A 22,898-nucleotide genomic window follows, 5' to 3' on the forward strand; every position below is an offset into this window, starting at 1 on the left:
TCTTAATGTCTTTCTCCTTCTCCTTTTTGTTACCTAGAAGAGGAAAAGATTTGTCTGAGAACAGTCAGTTTAAAAAGCCAGGAACCTATAATAAGTGCCTCAGAAGTCAACAGTATTGTGTCCTAGATCAATGTTAACAAAGGCAAAGCAAAAGCATATGCAGTTGTGTTTCCTGAATAAGATATACTTGGATCTTACTTAGTGCCTTCCAGCCAATCTCAAAACACTTTACAAGATTATGAATTAAGTTGACTTAACAATTGGCTGAACAGAGGTTTTCATAGATTCTAAGGCCAGAAGGGACAATTATAATCATCTAATCTGATGACCTATATAACACGAGCCATAGAATTTTCTCAAAATAATTCCTAGAGCATATCTTTTATAAAAACATCCAGTCTTGATTTTAAAATTCTCAGTGCAGGAGAATCCATCACGATCCTTGGTAAACCGTTTCAGTTGTTAATTACTCTACCCATTACAACTTTATGCTTTATTCCTGGTCTGAGTTTGAGAGTAACCATTTTAAAATTCTTTCCCAAAATGGAGTCTTACAGGTATTGGAAGAGAACATGGCAGTATATATATTGACTGTTTTGGTCAGCCTTAAGATTTATTATCTCCTGAGATAAAAGAAAACAAAACAAACAAAATCAATATTTGTGTTTTTGTTTTGCTTCTGGTCAAACTTTGATCAGCTGAACAAAAGCCAGTATCTGCTTTTTACTGACATGAGTAAAATTTTCTATGAAGGACATTATACAAAATAAAGCTAAATTGTCTTTATAAATAAGGTGTGATGTGACTTATCAAATGTTAATATTTCATTTTTGCATAGCAAATAAAATCAGAGGCTTTTCTACAGCATCATGTGCAGTAGCATTAGTATTTAAAATAGTGAACATTGTTGTATAAAGTCATAGAGTACTTATGAAAAAATTGACATAATTTATCAGTGTGCATCTAACCACTAGGTCTCTGATTCTGCAAATGCTTGCTTGTATGTTTTGTATTTAACTACAAGCTTATACTCAAGAGTTTCCAAGATTGGGGCCTAAAACTATACATACTTAACACTGAATATACACTAAAAGCTATGATTTCCACACAGGCAGCCTGTGACTTGCTGCGGAGAATAATACGCATCTTGTATCTAAGTAAGAGACTTCAAGGACAGCTGCAAGGAGGAAGCAGGGAAATAACAAAAGCTGCCCAGAGTCTCAATGAACTTGGTGAGTCCTCTTAGTTATTTTAGTGGCATTTAAGTTTCTGCTCATAAGAAGTGCAGTTTTAGTGTTTTGATTTTTTTTTTTTTAAAGATGAAATTAAAGAATTATCTATTTCCTGATCTGAATGAGAGACCAAGGGTATGTTTACACTGCACTGTAAGCCCTAGGTTAGTAGAACTCGAGTTAGCAAACTCTGTGTTTATTAATTTAGGGATTGAGCATCTACACTCACTTGCAACCCTAGATTAGGAATTGTTGAACCCTGAGTCACAACTGTGGGCTCCCACGTCTACACTGCATTATGGGGGCCCGAATCGAACTGCACATATCACAGACTTCCTAGCGCCCTCCCAGAATGTGGCAGCTCCAGGCCTTTGTTGATGGTGCAGTGTGGGAAAATTTGACTATCCAAAGGACAAAGAAAGTTGGCGTGTGGGATACTTTTGGCAATTTCCCTGAGCACAAGTCCAGTGGGGCTTTGTCTACACTGCAAAGCAATAGAGCTTGAACCCTAGGTCCCAGCTTGACTCAGGCTTGAACCCTTCACCCCCATGAGGTTCTAGGACCTGGGTCAGAGCCCCGGAGTGTGATTTGTTTGTAGACAGAAGGAGTGTTAGGCTTGAGCCTGAGTTTGAACTTGGGCTTATACTGTAAAGTAGACATGCATTTTTCATGAGGCTTACCTAGGTACAGTTGACTAATTACAAGAAAAATCCTCTGATAACAAGTTACATGTTGGGCAAGACTTACTTAGAGTAGCTAATTTCATATCAACCTGTGACTACATGGAATAACTGCAGAGAGAGAAGGTTATTTAGCAATAATGTTGGCTTTTGAAAGCCATTATTTCATTGGGTTTAGAGTAGGTCATATTTTGAATTAAATGTATTTTGTTTCTTTAAAAAAAAAAATTAGCCAAACCTGTAGCCTTTCAAAAAGTCATTTAAATCTCTCAGATCTCAGTAATAGCTCCTGTATACAAAATCTTAGCAGCTGTTGTTATTTCTTCTTTGATTTAATGTTATTCAAATTCCATCTTCTAAAAATAGAATATGGGAGGACTGAACAATTAAACATTCAGAATTATCCTAAGGTTTGTTGTGCATATTTGTCATTGCTGATCTTTGCATACTCTGTAATCAAAAATTATTAGATAATCGTTGTCTTTTTATAATTAACAGATGCTGTTATGCAAATGAGCCTGTCTATTTATTTATTTATTTTATTAGAACAATTAGATGAAAATGTTTAATTATCAGCCATGATGTTCTAAGTTAGTATAGTGAAGAGTACAGACCCATTAGCTTGCCAGTGCATCTTTTGTTTTAACCAGGTCTTAAGCAAAGTAAGTAATTCAAGTAGTTAGTGGTATTAATTTGAATGAAAATGTTAGTTTAAATTTAGCTTTCGAAAGTTTTTTTTAATTTACAATGGTTTATACCATCTGAGTATTAGCCCTATACTTTTTTTTTTTTTTTTTTTTTTTTTTTTGGGCTCTCTGTCTGTATCACTCACTATCTTTCTATACCACTTTAAGTGATGTGCAAGACCCTGTCAAAGGACTTTCAGAAATCTAAATAATAAATACATTCATGTAGGTGTCACTGTTCTCATATTTCATGTTGAAAAACTACAATCTTTTTCTAATGCTTAAGAAGATCTATTAATACATTTTCTCTGAGTGGTAGCTTGAATTGTGTGCCCTGGTTAAATACTATAAGTCTCACTGCTACCAGAAAGAGAGTTTTCAGAGTAGCAGCCGTGTTAGTCTGTATTCGCAAAAAGAAAAGGAGTACTTGTGGCACCTTAGAGACTAACAAATTTATTAGAGCATAAGCTTTCGATGAAGTGAGCTGTAGCTCATGAAAGCTTATGCTCTAATACATTTGTTAGTCTCTAAGGTGCCACAAGTACTCCTTTTCTTTTTTCAGACAGAGAGTGGAATCCTGGCACCATTGGAATCAATGGCAAAACTCCCCTTGACTTCAGTAGAGCCAGGACTTCACTCCAAGTGCTTGCTATAGTGAGCATTTTACAGATCTGAGTCCTTAGATACTAAATATACCCATAGGCTTTTCTGACCATTTCTGTGTTTTAGCATTTACAGAACATTGATTTAATGTTTTTTACTTAATTCAAACTAACAACTGTTCCACTGAATTTGTGACCAGATGTCGTCTTTTATGGAGGTTTTTAGCTGGTCTTGATTTAAAGATCATTACTCAGTGGGAAGAAAAATAACATAGTAATAAAAGCAAGTTCTAAATGTTAGGTGGAGATGGTTTTAAAAAAATTCCTACTTTATTAGAGGAAAAACAGAAATAATAATTTTTTCTCTTTGAAGGATTTTATTAAGATGGTGGTATTCCACAGCGCTTCAAAGCATTGCAAAGACATATTAGGAGATATATAGTTTTACTCTAGAGATGTCAGTAGCAACTACATATTTAAAGTTGTATTGAAATTTTTCACTTAAAACAGGTCTAAAATCTGTCTTTCACACTTGAATGACTAGATTTAGTCTCAAAATTTGGCACAATAAACTCTTTCTAGGACAACTGAATTTTCTACGAAACTTCAAAAGTAAAGCATTTACTATCTTTTTGTGGAGGAAACATTAAAAGTGCTCCCTTTTTTTGAAACATTTTCTGTTTCTTCTAACATTTCTTTGTGATTATTTAGCTACAGCAACCCAATCAGATGTTATGCTGAAACTGGATGAAAAAAGATCTTAAGTTAAAATAGCATAATATATATGTGTGTGAGTGTGTGTCATTTTTCATTACCAGTTTGTGTGCACATATTGATTATCTAGATATCTACAAAATACTAAATTCCCTGTAATATGTATCTGCATGTAGAAATTACCATATTGGATCAGACCAGTGGCTTGTAGCAGATAAGAGAGGTGTAAAAAAAAAAAAAAAAAAAAAAAAAAAAAAAAAGCCAGAATGGACAGCTATTGAATAACCTGCCAATGAATGTGGTGTGTGTTTTTAATCCCGTCAATTATTTTATTCCCTAATGCATAAGGATTTCTCTCTCTCTTGTTGTTTTAAAAATGTATGTAACTGATCTCATTATCCATATTAATGTCTAATCCTTTTTTGACTCTACTAAACTCTTGGGCTCAGTGTTATTTTATCATATTTATCTCTATTATGTAAATACTGAATTTGTCTGTTTGATCGCATCTGTATGTAATACTTGCTCTCTTCAAGAGGGGGGAGAGGGGATAGAGACCTCACTTTATACACATTTGCTAGTTGGTCTGGATGAGCAAGCGGGAAGCACATGCTGAACCCTTTCAAAAGATATAGCAGGAGCTGCTCTCACCCGCACTTGGCCTGCTCTGGTTGGTTGAGTTTATTATTTAGACTTCTGTTCTGAAAGGCCTTTGACAAGCTCTTGCACAAGAGGTTCCGAAATGGTCACTGGGTAAGAGGCAAACTATTGTCATCAATCAAAAACTGGGTAAGAGACAGAAGGCTACTGATAGGATTATATGGTTAATTTTCAAAAGAACAAAAGGTTAAAAACGGGGTACCCCTATGTTCTCAGCTAGGTCTAATTTTAATATTGTAATTTATTAAAAATCTGGAGGGGGGGCGGCAAGTAGTGGGGTAATAATTTACAGATTATAGTTACTTAAATTAGTTAGGACCAGAGAGGACTGTGAGAAATTTCAGAGATCTAACCAAGCTAGGTGAATGGGTGGTGTGATGGCTGGCGAAGTTCAGTGTTGATGAGAAATGCAAAGTAATGCACGTTGGAGAGAAAAAAATCATATGTTCCTAGATGCTTCTCTAGTGCCTTGAGGAGCTCCTTTTGATGTGGAGCACCATTGCATTGGCCATGAAGCTGTAGCTTTACAGTCACAATCATTGTCTGCATGTCATACAGTAATACAAATCATGCATAGGCACAAGAGGGCAGAATTAGTTCTATAAGAAAACTAACTGTTTTTTTACTTTTGTGCTTGTAGAATATTAATCATAATTCTAAGGTAACTTTTTTTTTTTTTTGGTGGCCCATACATTCCCCTCCTTTGCAAAAACACATAAAGTAGAACATAAACTAATTTACAAACTCTTCAGCTCTTTTAGACCTACAAAACCTTTGAATTCTCTCTTGACTGAGGCACCGACCCCGTCCCAGACTAGGGGCCTGCTTTCTATGCAGCTGGTCGGATATGTGAACGTTTTGCAAAAGAGAACATTCACGCTTTCCATACAGCCCCTCTGTGGCTCTTTCTAGGATTTTCCTTCCCACAGCACAACACTAGGTGTCTTAGTACTGGTACTTAAGAAGTCACTGAGCTAAGGGCACACCATGGACCAAAAAACAAGAGGATATTACAGGTGTTATTGTTTTGATTCAGCAATGTTTTCCTGTTGAGAACAGGAACTAATGCAAAAGAGAGAATGGAGAAAAAAAATATGAATTGATTAAAAACACTTCATTTTCCAAGAAATGATTTGCACAATTTCTGCATAAGATGTGGAGTCCTAATCTTACATTCCAGGGTTTATTTTATATCTCTGGGTCAGCATGGCTTTGTTCTTTAACAATTTATCATCATGGTATTTGAACAAGTCTTATTACAAAGCTTTATAAAGGAAAGCCTCCCTGCTTCTAGCTGGACAGGATTTACTACCATGGGCTAGGGAAGTTCATGGGAAAAATATCAATGTCCTAGTGAATGAAGTTCCCAATTGTAGTTGTATAAGCAGTGTGGACAGCTACTCCTACAAAACCAGGCCCTGTGACAACTTCTAGCTGTGATTCAATGCAGAAGAAAATAAAAAGACATGTACACTAAATAAATTCTATAAATTCTATCAATTGCTTTACTGGGAATAAACATACAACTTTGAAATTAGAAATTTTTGAAGATATGCAGAGTCAGTAGAGCACAAAATACTTCTTGTTACTGAGGGAATACAAATATAAAATAAAAATAATTTACCTAAGCAATAGTATTATCATTGGGTAAGAAAACCTTCCTGTGCATGAATAGGAAAGCTCAGTGATATATAGGTTGTTTGGTTTTTAAATTAAACTGCTTGATGTTAAATTTACTGCAGGGAAGTTGGGTCTCTGGGAGCCATGGCTAATGACATGCTGGAGTCTTTGACTATTGTGATTAGAAAATTAAATTGAAAAGGCACAGGCCTTTCCTTATCGCTCTTGCAGATAAAATCATAAAGAAACTCCTGAAAGACCTTCCACTTTAGTTCACCTCTCTGACCCAAGTACTTTTTGTTCCAAGCACTCATGTGATTAACATTCAAATTAACTCCAGAATAGGTTGCCATGTTACTTCCATTTTGCAAAAATTTAATACCCGCAAACTATGTCAAAAGTAATAAGGCTAAGCAATATTAATTATAGGGGAGGGTGGCACTGGACAGCTGAAATCAAATGCCATACTTCTAAATTCCTTTGCACTGCTTGCAGGTTAGTTTTTCAGTTCTCAGGCAGCTGACTTCACTGGTATTTGAAAAAATACCAAATTACTTTGCATCACTCAGGGGTGTGGATTTTTCATACCCCTGAGCGATGTAGTTATACCGACATAATGTCTTAGTGTAGATCAGACCTAAGTATGAAAGCACACGGATAAATTAAGTTGCTATATATAACTAATGCAACAATTTAGCCATTGACCTTACCTTCTGCCTCTTGGGGAGGTGGATTATGTATGCTTATGGGAGAACCCCTCCTGTCGGCGTAAGTAGTGTCTTCACTGAAGCACTACAGTGACACAGCTGCAGTAGTACTTTAAGAGTAAACAAGCCCTCAGTTAGTATACTTAGTTCCCACTTCTGGCTCTGGCCTCCAGCCTCTGACTCTGACCCTTGCTTCCATTTCCCTGCTCTAGACGCTTGCTCCAGCCACTAGGCCAGACTGCCCACAACTCCATCCCTAAAAGATTGTGTTATCTATTTTTCACAGGATTAAGTTTTTAGTTCTCAAAGAAGCTCTAATAATTTGATTGTTTGCTAAAACCCAGTGTATTTATTAGGGTTTTATTCCCAAATATGAAGTCCTCATCAGAGGGCTGTATTATGTCAAATTTTAAGACATGATTTAATAGTCTGTTTTGTTACTCTATAAAGGTTGAATCTTAATGGTTATATTGTTGTAATGTGTTAATGTCCAATTTGCAGAACATGTCAGAAGTTAATATTGTATTACAGTGGATTTAAAAGAGCATTCAATGTATTATGTACAGTATTTTTAGTTGTTGCCCTCTGGTTGTAAATCTAATGAAGACTGCTGTTGTGTATTTTCCCACTTTTTGTGGGGAGAAGGGTTTCTTATTTCCCTCCTGCCCCCTTTCTCCTCCTCTTATTCCCTTTCTTACTGGAAAACTCTGGCTGTGCAGCCTCTATGCTGCCGCCTCCTCTGGCCCCAGATGCTGCTACTTCATTATTATTTATTTGTATTACTATACAGTAACTAGCAGCCCCAGTCGTGGACCAAGACCCCATTGTATTAGATGCTGTACAAACAGAACAAAATCTGGAGCTTCAGAAATTACACCACTGATTCACGTGTGACCGTAATGAAGACTTCAGCAAGGAAATGGTAGCAGAAATGAACAGACAAATACTAGAAAAGAAGAGGGAGGCAATGGGATGTAAAGAGATGTCTTCAAGTTGTGGTGAGATGGGTGAGACCAGTAATGGAGAGCTTCACTGGTACTGCAGTCACAGCTTATGTTAGGTTGCATTTAAATTTTGTTGTGTGCTACCTGTGATATCAGACGCGAGTAGTGTCTTGTGTCGGTGGGGCCTTCGGTCCCTGTGGGAAAGTAAGATAGCATATCCACTTCCTAACAATACCCTTTAGTGACTCTAGTAATAGCTTAGATGTACTTCAGCAGTGGTTCCAGTGATGTGTGGCCTTCAAAGCAAATGAAGGAGAAAACTGTGGCGTTGTAGGGGACTGAAACAGAGGAGTTGGGAATGATGCAGTAGAAATGAGGAGTAGAGAAAGTGGTGTAAATACAGGACATAGAGAAGAAATTCACACTATTAAATGAGAAAGTAATACACAAATAGCTTAATTTCAAGGGCGCAGAAGGTTTTATGAGTTTCTTTTGACTACTGATCGAACATAGTGAATGTTATTGAATATATAGCTAAAGAAATTCAGAAGTAAAACTTCTGTCCTTATTATCAAATTACCCTCTCAGTTTTTTTAAAGAATCCTTATCTGATAGACAAACATGATATCATGATACCCCTGTTTCTGTTTCTGCTAATGAATATCTAGTCACAATAATCCTCCTGATAGAATCCCAGATGGCATATGAAATTGGCTCTTGTTATAGTTTTATCCTGTGATTTTTCTAAAACAATGTTTTGAGTTTAAGTGTTTTTATGCTTGGCAGCCGGACAACCATATTCACATTGGAGAGTGTCAGAGGATTTGAAAGAACCATTAATATAAATATTCCCCAAGATGTGGATGCCCATGTTTAACCAGATATAAGTAGTACTTCAATTACTAGAATCTTCAAAGTGGCTTTGAGCCAGAGTTGTGGTTGTAGGAGCTAACTAGGGATCTCTGTGAATGATTTTTGAGTCCATGGACAAGATATTTGCCATTAGATAGTCACAGTGATTTTATAAATCTTTATCATTATGGATATAGATGAAGAGGTGAGTCTCAATTTTAGTCTAAGAATGGAAGATTTATCTTTTGTCGAGCTGAAGACATTGTACAAGCTCTAAAGTGTCAAAAATTTAAATCCAGAACTTTCCAAGTCAGTTGGGGTAAACCAGACCTACATGCGACAAAGGAGATAGAAGGAATTAAGACTATTGCTCTGTGCAAGGAGAAAGGACACAGGAAAGGGAAGAAAAAGAAAGGGATTATCCCCAGGTTGTAAATGGAGGTTAAGTGTAAACCTTTAAAAATCATTTTTAAAAGAATATATTTAAATTTTGTAAGTTGCCAATAAAACTGTAACAAACAAGATCATTAGGGAAAAGTCTGAAACAATTCCTCAGAACTCTTTAATTTTCAAAATAACTAAACAGAAACCGTTATCTACTGAAAGAGAGGAGTGGGTGGCTGTGTGTGTGTTGTGGAGAACAGGCATTAAGATAATTGTACTGGAATAATTGATGAAAATGTGGACATTGACCTGGACAATGTTGTGTTTTATAATTAGGGCCCTACCAAATTTCTGGACATGGAAAAATGAGTCACAGACTGTGAAATTTGATCTTCCCTGTGAAATTTGGGGGAGGGAGAGCCTAATGTGTGCTGGACTCCAGCTGCTAGTCCTGACTGTGCTGGGGAGGGGTGGGACTTCCTTTTCCCCTTCAGTTGCTGGTCCTGGGCTGGGTCAGACCCATCTGCAGGAAGCTCCACGGCTGCTGGTTGGGAACCCAGCTCTGAAGGCTGTGCTGCAGTGAGCGCTCTTCCTGGAGCAAAAATATGACCTATAACTGTAAATTGGACAAGATTATTAATTCATTTGGCAAGTCTCCACTTGTGATGTTGCACATTGGAACCAGTGACACAACATTATATGGAATTATGCAAATTATAGAAGATTTTGTGGAACTTGGAAGGGAGTTGAAGAAGAGGAAAATTCAAATGATGTTCTTTGAGATCCACAATGTCTTCTAATCCACAAGTGAAAGAAGATAGAAAGTACTAGAGGTGAACTGTTAGCTGCATGATTGGTATGAAGCTGACAGTTTTGGTTTCATGGAACATTGGGCCAAATTCTAGTGAGAGGGGACTGTACAAATTAGATGGCTTGCATCTCACAAGCAGGGGGCTATTCTTGATTGGAGACTGTCTGGAGCAGTCAGGAGGGCACAAAGGAGGCAAATGAAATATAAACAAACTTGGTATGTAGTGAACAAATTGAACTGATATGACAAAAATATGAAGAGAAAAAAATTTTCATTTGCCAATGTGCCAATGCTAGGTGTCTGTGTAACAGGTATGAGGAACTGGAGATTCTAATTGATGAGAAAAAATTTGATATTATTGACATTAATGAAATTTGATTTTCTAACACAAAAGGTATTTCACCCAACATGAGGAAACTCGTATTTTGGACCTGATGAGGGAGATCACTGAATTGGAAGTTGGTGTTTGCCTAAGGTCCAATGATCAATATGGGCAAACAAAGGACAGTCCCAATCCATAATATATAATATACTTGGTGTTTAAAAAGGGCTAAATTAAAGCTGAGGAAAATTATGGGAAAAAAATTGGGAGATATGAAGGGGTGAACTAGGCTTGGAGGCCTCAGAGTCCTATGATACCCAGTCCCAGAGAGAAGTAGAAGAGAAGTCCTCCTACTGGGAAAGCAACCAAAGAGGGAAGCTATAGGGAGCAGCCAATCAGCGCCCAGCAGGCTCACGTAAAAGGAGCTTCAGGGCCAGAGTCAGTCAGTTGCTGCCTGGAGCTGGAAGAGAGAGAACTGTGTTCCTGGCTGGCTGAAAGAGCAGCAGGGCCTGGGCAAGCAAGAGAGAGCTCCTGGCTGTCTGTTGGGACTGAGCACAGGGAAGGCAGCAGGAAGACTGTGGAGACATGGAGGAAGCCCTGGGGGGTACAGCCCCATCAAAGGCCCAGGACAAGTTAGACTGCATACCCAGAAGGGGTTTGTTCTGTTTCACCTACAGCCCATGTGTGAGACTTGGCCAGTCACTGAAAACCTGCATGAGAAACCACTGACAGGGGTCACCACAAACTGAGAGACTGAGGGCACGTGCACTCGACCAAGAGGTGTTTGCAAGAGGAGGGTGCCAGCCAGTTAGAGGCGGTAAAAATTAGACAGAAAAATTTGAGTGAAAATTGAGATTTCTATAAGAGTTTATTAGATGAACACAAAGCCACAATTTCACAATCAAGAAAGAGGACAACTTTGGCTATAACCCCATCCTGGTTTAGTGGTTAAGTGATGGCAACAAAAACCAAAAACATGAGGAAATAGCAATTGACATAAATGAGAAGTTATGAACAGTAGAAAATTGATAAGGGAAGTTAAAGACATCAGGGAAAATCCATGGCTGGCAGTGGTAATGACAATAAGGAGGAATTTTTAAAAGTAATATTAGAACAAAAAAAAATCCTAGCAATGATATAGGTCCATTACTAGATGGAGATGGTAAAATTGATGATGATGCAGAGCAGGCAGAAATATTCAATAATTATTTCTATTCTATATTTGGAAAGAAGGAGGATGATGTATATGTGTTACATGAGGATGATTAAGTATTTTCCAGTCCATTCGTAACGAAGGAGGGTGTTTAACATCCACTGAGAATAAACATTTTGAAAATGGCATTGCCAGACAGCTTGCACCCAAGAGTCCTAAAAGAGTTGGCAAGGAGATCTTTGGCCCACTGATATTAATTTTTTTAATAAATCTTGAAATACTAGGGAAATTCCAGAAACTGGAAGAGTTCTAATGTGCCAATATTAAAAAAGGACAAGTGGAATGATATAGAGAACTACAAGCCAATTAGCCTGACATCAGTCCCAGTCAAAATAATACAAAAGCTGATACAGGATTCAACTGATAAACAATTAAAAGATAGAAATATAATTGCCAGTCAACCTGGCTTTATGGAAAATAGGTCTTGTCAAACAAACCTGATTTCATTCTTTTGAGATTACAAATTTGCCTGGTAAAAGTAATTGCATAAATGCTTTTAGGTTTTTATAATACACTTAGACTTTTGTAAGGCATTTGAGTTAGTATTGCACAACATCCTGATTAAAAATAGCATTATAAAATATCAATAAAACACATCTTAATTGCATTAAGAACTGGCTGGCTGACAGATCTCAAAAACTAGTTGTCAGTGGAGAATCATCATTGACTGGAGGGTGTTTCTAGTGGGGCTTTATAGGGATTGATAGAAGGCCTGACATTCAACAATTTCATCAGTGATCTGGAGGAAAGTATAAAATTGCTGTTTGATTAGAATTTTGTGACTGAAACAAAGATTGATGGGTGGTAAATAACAATGAGGACGGGCAGTCATATAGCGCGATCAGGATCTCTTGGTAAGCTGGGCCCATTCAAACAAAATGCAAAGTTATACAATGGGGGGAGGGATAGCTCAGTGGTTTGAGCATTGGCCTGCTAAACCCAGGGTTGTGAGTTCAATCCTTGAAGGCGCCATTTAGGGATCTTGGGCAAAAATTGGGGATTGGCCCTGCTTTGAGCAGGGGGTTGGACTAGATGACCTCCTGAGGTCCCTTCCAACCCTAACCTTCTATGATTCTATCTATGTATGAACAAAGAATGAAGGCCATACCTACAGAATGGGGGACTATAGCCTGGAAATCAGAGACTTTGAAAAGGATCTGGGAGTCATAGTGGACAAGCAATTAAACATAAAGGTTAGTTTCATGCTGAGGAAAAACAGGCTAACATGACCTTTGTATGTATCAGTGGGAATAGTGAGTCAAAGTAAGGAGGTGATTTTTACTCTGTACATGTCACTGGTGAGAGTGATGCTGGTTCTGGTGTCAATATTTTAGAAAGGAAGTTGAAAATTGAAGTGTGTGCATAAAACAGCCACAAATATTAGTTGAGTCCTGGAGAAAATGTCTTACAGTGAGAGACTTAAGCTAATTGATTGATCTCTTTATCAAAAAGAAGATTGAGGGGTAACTTGATTACAGTACATAAGTACCTTCACAGGGAGAAAATATCAGGTGGTAAAAGGCTCTCTAATCTTGTGGAGGAAGGCGTAACAAGAACCACTGGGCTGGAAGCCAAAGCCAGACAAATTACAATTTAAAATAAATCAAAGATTTTTAACAGAAAGGATGATTAACCATTGGTAACAAGGGAAGTGATGCATTCTCCATCTCCCGATGTCTTCAAATCGAGAACAGATGCCTTTCTGGAAGACATGCTTTACACAAACGCAAATTATGCTTTAGTCCAGGGGTGGGCAAACGCCAGATCTGGCCCATCAGGGCTTTGGATCTAGCCTGTAGGATTGCCACCCCCGTGGCGGCGGGGGCACCACGTCCCTGCAGCCCCTGGGGGTGGGGGGGCAGAGGACTCCATGCACTGTCCTTGCCTGTGAATGGGGAACCGCGGCCAGTGGGAGCTTCGGGGGAGGTACCCACAGGTGAGGGCAGTGCATGGAGCCCTCTGCCCCTCCTCCTCCTCCAAGGGCTGCAGGGATGTGGTGCCGGCCGCTTCCGGCAGTGGCATGGGGCCAAGGCAGGCAGGCAGGGAGCCTGCTCTGGTCCCAGTGCATGCCACTGTCACCTTGGAGCCGCTCCAGCTAAGTGGTCCTGAACCCCTGCCGCACCCCAACTCCCTGCCCTGAACACCCTGCCATACCCCTCCTGCACCCCAACTCCATGCCATGCCCTGAGCCCCCTCCTGCACCCCAACCCCCTGCTCTGAGCCCCCTTCTGCACTCCTCCCTGCACCCTTGCCCTGAGCCCCCTCCCACACTCCGCACCCCCCTCACTCCAACCCCCTTCCCTGAGCCCCCTTGCCCTAAGCCCCTTCCTGCACACCTCACCCCCTCCCACATCCCACACTCTCTACTGCACCCCAGTCCTACATTCATGGCCCTGCATGCAATTTCCCCACCCAAATGTGGCCCTTGGGTCACACAAAAAAAAAAAAGTTTGCCCACCCCTGCTTTAGTCAAACACAGGTTACTGGGTTCAATACAAGGATAACTGGGTAAAATTTAATGTCCTGTGATAAACAAGACAGACTAGCTCAAATGGTCTCTTCAGACTTTAAACTGTGAACCTCTGGGTATGTCTACACTACGAAATTAGGTCAAATTTATAGAAGTCGGTTTTGTAGAATGCATTTTTATACAGTCGATTGTGTGTCCCCACACAAATGCTCTAAGCGCATGTAGTCGGTGGAGTGTGTCCACAGTACCAAGGCAACCGTCGACTTCCAGAGCATTGTACTATGTAGCTATCCCACAGTTACCGCAGTCTCCACCGCCCATTCGAATTCTGGGTAGAAATCCCAGTGCCTGATGGGGCTAAAACGCTGTCGCGGGTGGTTCTGGGTACATATTGTCAGGCCCCCCGTTCCTTCCCTCCCTCCATGAAAGCAAGGGCAGACCAATCGTTTTGCCCCTTTTTTCTTGAGTTACCTGTGTAGACGCCATACCACAGCAAGCATGGAGCCTGCTCAGCTAACCGTCACCGTATGTCTCCTGGGTGCTGGTGGACATGGTACTGCATTGCTTCACAGCAGCAGTTTATTGCCTTTTGGCAGCAGACAGTGCAGCATGACTGGTAGCCGTCGTCAACGTAGTCCTGGGTGCTCTTTTAAGTGGGCGCCTGGGCAAACATGGGAGTGACTCAGCCAGGTCATTTCCCTTGTTTTGTCTCATGGCGATTGAGTCCTACCGGCAGTGCACTGTCTTTTAATCTGCAGCTAGCAGAAGACGATGGCCAGTAGTCATACTGCACCGTCTTCTGCCGAGCACCCAGGAGATGACGATGGCTAGCGGTCGTACTGCACAGTCTGCTGCCAGCAAGATGTATAAAGATAGATGAAGTGGCTCAAAACAAGAAATAGACCAGATTTGTTTTGTATTCATTTTCTCCTCCCTCCCTCTGTGAAATTGACGGCCTGCTAAACCCAGTTTTGAGTTCTATCCTTGAGGGGGCCATTCAGTTTCTCGCAAAACCACCCCCTTTGTTGATTTTAATTCCCTGTAAGTCAACCCTGTAAGCCATGTCGTCAGTCACCCCTCCCTCAAGGCAACGGTAGACAATTGTTCCGTGCCTCTTTTCTGTGCAGACGCCATACCACGGCAAGCATGGAGCCCTCTCAGATCACTTTGGCAATTAGGAGCACATTATACCACTGGAGAATGCGTGTGGTGTTTATGCAGCACCAGAACCTGGCAAAACGATATTGGGCGAGTAGGTGACATCAGCGCGGTGACAAGAGTGATGAGGACATGGACACAGACTTCTCTCAAAGCACAGGCCCTGGCAATGTGGGCATCATGGTACTAATGGGGCAGGCTCATGCAGTGGAACGCCAATTCTGGGCCCAGGAAACAAGCACAGACTGGTGGGACCACATAGTGTTGCAGGTCTGGGACGATTCCCAGTGGCTGCGAAACTTTCGCGTGAGTAAGGGCACTTTCATGGAACTTTGACTTGCTTTCCCCTGCCCTGAGGCACAAGAATACCAAGATGAGAGCAGCTCTAACAGTTGAGAAGCGAGTGGCAATAGCCCTGTGGAAGCTTGCAACACCAGACAGCTACCGGTCAGTCGGGAATCAATTTGGAGTGGGCAAATCTACTGTGGGGGCTGCTGTGATGCAAGTAGCCAACGCAATCAAAGATCTGCTGATATCAAGGGTTGTGACCCTGGGAAATGTGCAGGTCATAGTGGATGGCTTTGCTGCAATGAGCTTCCCTAGCTGTGGTGGGGCCATAGACAGAACCCATATCCCTATCTTGGCACCGGAGCACCAAATCGGCGAGTACATAAACCGCAAGGGGTACTTTTCAATAGTGCTGCAAGCACTGGTGGTTCAAAAGGGACGTTTCACCAACATCAACGTGAGATGGCCGGGAAAAGTACATGACGCTTGCATCTTCAGGAACTCTGGTCTGTTTCAAAAGCTGCAGGAAGGGACTTTCTTTCCAGACCAGAAAATAACCGTTGGGGATGTTGAAATGCCTATAGTTATCCTTGGGGACCCAGCCTACCCCTTAATGCCATGGCTCATTAAGCCATACACAGGCAGCCTGGAGAGTAGTCAGGAGCTGTTCAACTATAGGCTGAGCAAGTGCATAATGGTGGTAGAATGTGCATTTGGACGTTTAAATGTGCGCTGGCGCAGTTTACTGACTCGGTTAGACCTCAGTGAAACCAGTATTCCCACTGTTATTACTGCTTGCTGTGCGCTCCACAATATCTGTGAGAGTCAGGCGGAGACGTTTATGGCGGGGTGGGAGGTTTAGGCAAATTGCCTGGCTACTGGTTACGCACAGCTAGACACCAAGGCGGTTAGAAGAGCACAGGAAGGCGCGGTGCGCATCGAGAAGCTTTGAAAACCAGTTTCATGACTGGCCAGGCTATGTTGTGAAAGTTCTGTTTGTTTCTCCTTGATGGAAACCCCGCACCCCTTGGTTCACTCTACTTCCCTGTAAGCTAACCACCCTCCCCTCCTCCTTTTGATCACGGCTTGCATAGGCAATAAAGTCATTGTTGCTTCACGTTCATGCATTCTTAATTAAATTCATCACAAAAATAGGAGGATAACTACCGAGGTAGCCCAGGAAGGGTGGTGGAGGAGAGAAGCACCAGGAGGGATGGTGGAGGAGGGAAGGACAAGGCCACAAAGTACTTTAAAAGTTTAAAACTTATTGAATGCCAGCCTTCTATTGCTTGGGCAATCCTCTGGGGTGGAGTGGCTGGGTGGCTGGAGGCCCCCACACCACGTTCTTGGGAGTCTGGGTGAGGAGGCAATGGAACTTGGGGAGGAGGGCGGTTGGTTACACAGGGGCTGTAGTGGCGGTCTGTGCTCCTGCTGCCTTTCCTGCAGCTCAACCATACGCTGGAGCATATTAGTTTGATCCTCCAGCAGCCTCAGCATTGAATCCTGTCTCCTCTCATCACGCTGCCGCCACCTTTCAGCTTCAGCCCTCTCTTCAGCCCGCCACTTACTCTCTTCAGCGCGCCACCTCTCCTCCCTGTCATTTTGTGCTTTCCTGCACTCTGACAATGCCTCCACGCATTCGTCTGTGCTCTGTCACTGTGGGAGGACAGCATGAAATCAGAGAACATTTCATCACAAGTGCGTTTTTTTTCTCCTTCTAATCTTTGCTAGCCTCTGGGAAGGAGAAGATCCTGTGATCCTTGAAACACATGCAGCTGGTGGAGGAAAAAAAAGGGACAGTGGTATTTAAAAAGACACATTTTATAGAACAATGGGTGCACTCTTTCACGGTAAACCTTGCTGTTAACATTACATACATAGCACATGTGCTTTTGTTCCAAGGTTGCATTTTGCCTCCCCCCAGCGCGTGGCTAGCCCCTCCACCCTTCCCCCTCCCCATGGCTAGCAATGGGGAACATTTCTGTTCAGCCACAGGCAAACAGCCCAGCAGGAACAGACACCTCTGAATGTCCCCTTAAGAAAAGCACCCTATTTCAACCAAAAAGAAAAGGAGTACTTGTGGCACCTCAGAGACTAACACAAGTACTCCTTGTCTTTTTGCGAATACAGACTAACATGGCTGCTACTCTGAAACCTATTTCAACCAGGTGACCATGCTTGATATCACTCTCCTGAGGATAACAGAGAGATAAGGAATGGATGTTGTTTGAATGCCAGCAAACATACACTGCAATGCTTTGTTCTACAATGATTCCCGAGTACGTGCTACTGGCCTGGAGTGGTAAAGAGTCCTATCATGGTGGATAGAATAAGGCTGCCCTCCCCAGAAACCTTTTGCAAAGGCTTTGGGAGTATATCCAGAAGAGCCATGGATGCCAGGGCAAATTAATCATTAAATATGCTTGCTTTTAAATCATGTATAGTATTTCAAAAGGTACGCTCACCAGAGGTTCCTTCTCCGCCTGGCGGGTCTGGGAGGCAGCCTTGGGTGAGTTCAGGGGGTACTGGCTCCAGGTCCAGGGTGAGAAACAGTTCCTAGCTGTCAGGAAAACCAGTTTCTCCACTTGCTTGCTGTGAGCTATCTACAATCTCATCATCGTCTTTCTTGTCCCCAAAACCTGCTTCTGTGTTGCCTCCATCTCCATTGAAGGAGTCAAACAACACGGCTGGGGTAGTGGTGGCTGAACCCCCGAAAATGGCATGCAGCTCATCATAGAAGCAGCATGTTTTGGGCTCTGACCTGGAGCAGCCGTTCGCCTCTCTTGTTTTCTGGTAGGCTTGCCTCAGCTCCTTAAGTTTTATGCGGCACTACTTCGGGTCCCTGTTATGGCCTCTGTCCTTCATGCCCTGGGAGATTTTGACACATGTTTTGGCATTTCGAAAACTGGAACATAGTTCTGATAGCACGGATTCCTCTCCCCATACAGCGGTCAGACCCCGTACCTCCCTTTCGGTCCATGCTGGAGCTGTTTTGTGATTCGGGAACTCCATCATAGTCACCTCTGCTGATGAGCTCTGCATGGTCACCTGCAGCTTGCCACACTGGCCAAACAGGAAATTGAAATTCAAAAGTTCGCGGTCCTTTTCCTGTCTACCTGGCCAGAGCATCTGAGTTGAGAGTGCTGTCCAGAGCAGTCACAATGGAGCACTCTGGGATAGCTCCCGGAGGCCAATATCATCTAATTGCATCCACAGTACCCCAAATTCAACTCAGCAAGGCCGATTTCAGCGCTAATCCCCTTGTGGGGAGTGGAGTAAGGAAATCGATTTTAAGAGCTCTTTAAGTTGGAAAAAAGGGCTTTGTGTGGACGGGTGCAGGGTTAAATCAATTTAACGCTGCTAAATTCGACCTCAACGTCTAGTGTAGACTAGGGCTATGAGAACCTATAAGGAACCTGATCAATTATGGACATAAATGGAAATTTCCAAGCCATCCTAGTGACTATCTCTTTCAAACAGACCCACGGTGCTGCTTCTCCATTTTATCTGGTTGAAAACATGCCTTCAGCATACAAGAAAAAAGTCTTTTGGTGAATCCAACCAACTTCAGCCAAAGAATGTGTGAATAACTTGTACACTAGAAAATTGTTTTGTGTTTAAACATGACTGGGAATATGCGAACTGGCAGATATGATGCTTACTATGACTCTGTGGTCAGTCCAGCTAAGGGCAAGATGTGTTTTGCATCCAGTCAGTTGGCTGTGGTTAAACTCTGAATGCATGTACTCCGCTCTCTCCTCCTCCTCCTCCTCCTATGCTGGTAAAGAGAGAAAGACTGATGTCTGAGGGGCGTTTTTGCAGCTCCCAGTGCACTGGCCAGTATGCTGAACTGGCATGTGAAGAGTGGGGGGGAAGTAACCTCTTACTGGTCAGGAGCAGTAAAAGACTTCTTGCCCCTGGAATCAAGGTGGAGCAGGAATAATTATGATTTAGGCCGTAATATTTTGATAGACTGGTCTCTCTCTCTCTCTCTCTCTCCTTTTTTTTTTAAAGGACTTTATACACCCATATTGATGTATAAAATAGATTGTGTGTGTGTGTGTGTGTGTGTGTGTGTGAAATACTGTCATACTTTTTCAAATAAAAAAATTGTTTGGTCCAACTCTTGTAATAGGGTCAGCAGTTATCAGAACTCAATCCTGCTCCCATCAGATTCAGTGGCAAAATTCCCATTGACTTCACAGGGAGCAGGTTCAAAGGATCTAGCTAAAGAGCTGAGAAAAAGGACCAAAGACTAATCCTAAATATAATAAACCTAACCAGATACTTTCTTGGTTAGACACTGAAAGGGACCTGGTTGTCCTTTGAAGGTCCTCTGTGTGTGAACTAAAGGATGGATAAAGGTGATTCCGTTTGTAGTATGAGTTAATGGGCATGTGGAAGGAAATTTTTATAGTTCCTCATGTCTGAAGTAGTTTTTTAAAAAATAAACAGGTTGTCTTCAGAGCAGGGGTTGTAATTCTTTGTCTGGTTCAGCGGCATCAGGTTTATAGCTTCAAAATGTTAATTAACGTATTTAGGTATCTTAAAGACTTTAAGACAAAAACAAACATACAAGCAAAACCTTTACAGTTAGAAGTAGGTTAGTCAGTTTTTGTCTGTCCACCAGCCAAATTCCAGAATTCATTTGCTCAGAGGCACGCAATCTGGTTACATGCTTTATATGTCAAAGGCAGACTCTCTGACTTTGGAACAGCATCTAACCTTATTAAAACAAGGAGCTTCCAAATGTTTTGAGAACATAAATAGAACGGCTTGTATATAGCAGGTTGTCTACAATACCAGACAAAGGCTTTAAAAACCTTTATTTGTTGTAATTCATACCATAGAAAGATATTGGCCTTTAGTCAATGTTTTTAAACATATAACCCAAAATTGCAACATAACAAAGTCTCAAAAAATGAATAAACCCCAAATTATCTGACTTTTGTTTCCCTTTTGTTTAAACTCCTTGACTGAATTCTGTATTGCAAGCTTTACTTTAAGCAAGAGTTGGCAAAAGCCGCTGAGTCTGCATGAATCTTTCTAAAGAAGTCTCTGACTTATCTGTGTGCTCGTCTTCACGCTTTTGTAAGACTACAGATGAGGTGAATACTTCTGTTTGAAAAATAATTTATAGTAGTGTAACATCATAGGATCAAAATTTGTATTAATTTTGCACTAAATTGTGCAGTTGGTAACACATCATTAAACCTAAATGTTCATTCATACATGCTGGGTGCAAATGGTGGAACTCCTTTTGATCACATGAATAGTACTCCTTTTGATCACATCTTAACACAGTTATCCATGCAAATTTCAGATTATAAAGAGATGCATTTATAATTTAGATGACAGTGTTTGTATTTGTTGAGGTACAATATACCTCTTTCTATAATGAGTTCACTTACCTGTAGTGAAAATGGTATTCTTGTGAACAGCATTTGTTTAAAGACAGAAGCAGCAACAAACAAACATAATGACACATCTGGGTGTGTCTTATTGTTATTGCAGTTACATTAATTTTTCCATACACTTAATTTTTCATGAGTTCTTCTCTCCCAGATAGTTTCTTTGGGGCTGGTATGTAGTGTATGGAGACTGTTTCTGTTAGACCACAGAGCATAAGGAAGCACTTTACGAAAAAAAAATTCATCTGGTCTTTTTACATTTTTCCTTTTCTAGTTGTTGATGTTGTCATTCAGTAGATTCTGATGAACAGCGGTTGGAAGAAGTGATGCCGCCTTTCCTGTTCAGGGTTGAAGCTCTTGCTAGTATATTTGTTTTCAGTTCTTGCTTTGCAATGGTATGCGTGTTGTGTGGCTAGTATTCTACTAAATTTCTTGCTTCTGATGTCTTTACTTCAGTTGGTTTGTAGATGATAGTGTATTCATACTCATTTGTGGTGGTGGTAATTTCCCAACAGGTAAAGCTTCCCTTTTCTTTTCCATTGTATATGTCCCTTGGATGTTTGGAAAATCTTGAAACCAGGGTTGAACGAAGAAGAATGGTATAACAGCACAATAATATAATGGTGTAATGAAGAAGCAATACATTAAGCATTATGTGAAGCAATAGATTTATCATCAGATATTAAGCATTTTCCCACCACTACCAGTGCTTAGTTTATGATGCAAAATGTATGGCAGGCTGTGGGAGAGCCTAGCACAATTAAAAGCAAAACTGGCCTAATATGTCTGTGGGAATAACAGTATGACACAACCAAAAAAACATGGTTTACTGCAATGATGTTGTTCTAGCAATAACATTGAGGTGTTTATCAGATGCAGTATCAAGATAAACCATTACAAGACAGTGTAAGAAGTTAGAGATTATAGTGAGATAACAGAACAGCAAATGAATATTTCCTAAATCTAGTTGATAAGAGAAACAAGGACATTCTGCCTGCTAATAGCTGTGTTTCTCTTAGTGTGACTGAGTGTAGAGTTGTTAAGACAAAGGTAATGCAAAAATAAGCATAAGGATACTGAAAACATAACACATTTCATACATTTACACTCTTCATTTGGAATCTAGTTTTTTTAAAAAGGCTAAGTAGTTTCAGATCCTATATATGCATCTGAGAGAAGTTTTATGATGTGGGAAAACATCTTTTTTTTTTTTAATGTTTTTTCTTTTTTTGTTGCTGTGTGAAAGACCTCTATGAACTGAGAAAACTGGTAATATACAAAATGGATAGACAGACACAGGAAAAAATGTTGCCCCCCTCAGATCTTTCATTTATAGTAATCTTCATGTTTAGTTGTAACAATAACTAGTAAAGAAAAAACTTTAAAAAATAGTCTGAAATTAAGTGCCCCTTTAGTACCTAGATAAAAATAAAGAAAATGTGCTAACCCAGTTACAGTTCTTATCTAAGGCCTGGGCTACACTGGGGGGAGGGTCGAACTAAGATACGCAATTTCAGCTACGCTATTCGTGTAGCTGAAGTCGAAGTATCGTAGTTCGACTTACCTGGCCGTCCTCACAACGGCAAGTCAACCGCAGCGGCTCCCCCGTTGACTCAGCTTACTTCTCCTGCGTAGGTGGAGTACTGGTGTCGATTTGGGGATCGATTTATCGTGTCTAGTCGAGACACGATAAATCGATCCCCGATAGATCGATCACTATCCGGCGGGTAGTGAAGATGTACCCTAAGTATTTATACATTGGATTAGGGAGTAGTAATTAAGAACATACTGAAACACAAAGCAATAAGTATATTTGAGGCTAGTCGGACAGTATCCATTGGGTGATGGCGGGGGGAACAAAACCAAGAAGCCTCTTGACTAGAAAACTACAAGAGAAGTCCCCTCCCTGCAAATGTGGATAAATAAATGCAAAACACTCAATGTGCAGTTGATGTCACTATTAGGATAGATGGTGAACTCTTGGCATTTTAACCCAGTGTTAATTTGGGGGATAAAAAGGTTCTTAACCTGAAACTTGATAATACAGTTTATACCTCTTAACATTTTGTTGTTAAAATGCTATATATGGGATTTTTGTTGTTATGTGCAAGACATGCTCACTTTGCTAGAGAGCATATCACTTA

General features: G+C 40.8%; 1 protein-coding gene across 1 annotated transcript in view; it reads left to right on the forward strand.

The window, feature by feature from the left end:
* Positions 1-22,898, forward strand: part of COG5 (component of oligomeric golgi complex 5) — a 318,307-nt gene that overhangs the window by 22,062 nt on the left and 273,347 nt on the right. The window contains exon 6 of the mRNA XM_038390528.2: positions 1,112-1,232. Coding sequence (XP_038246456.1) covers positions 1,112-1,232 — 121 coding nt within the window. The remainder of the gene's footprint in view (positions 1-1,111; positions 1,233-22,898) is intronic.

The sequence above is a fragment of the Dermochelys coriacea genome, chromosome 1, assembly GCF_009764565.3.
Source record: "Dermochelys coriacea isolate rDerCor1 chromosome 1, rDerCor1.pri.v4, whole genome shotgun sequence".
Lineage (NCBI taxonomy): Eukaryota > Metazoa > Chordata > Testudines > Dermochelyidae > Dermochelys > Dermochelys coriacea.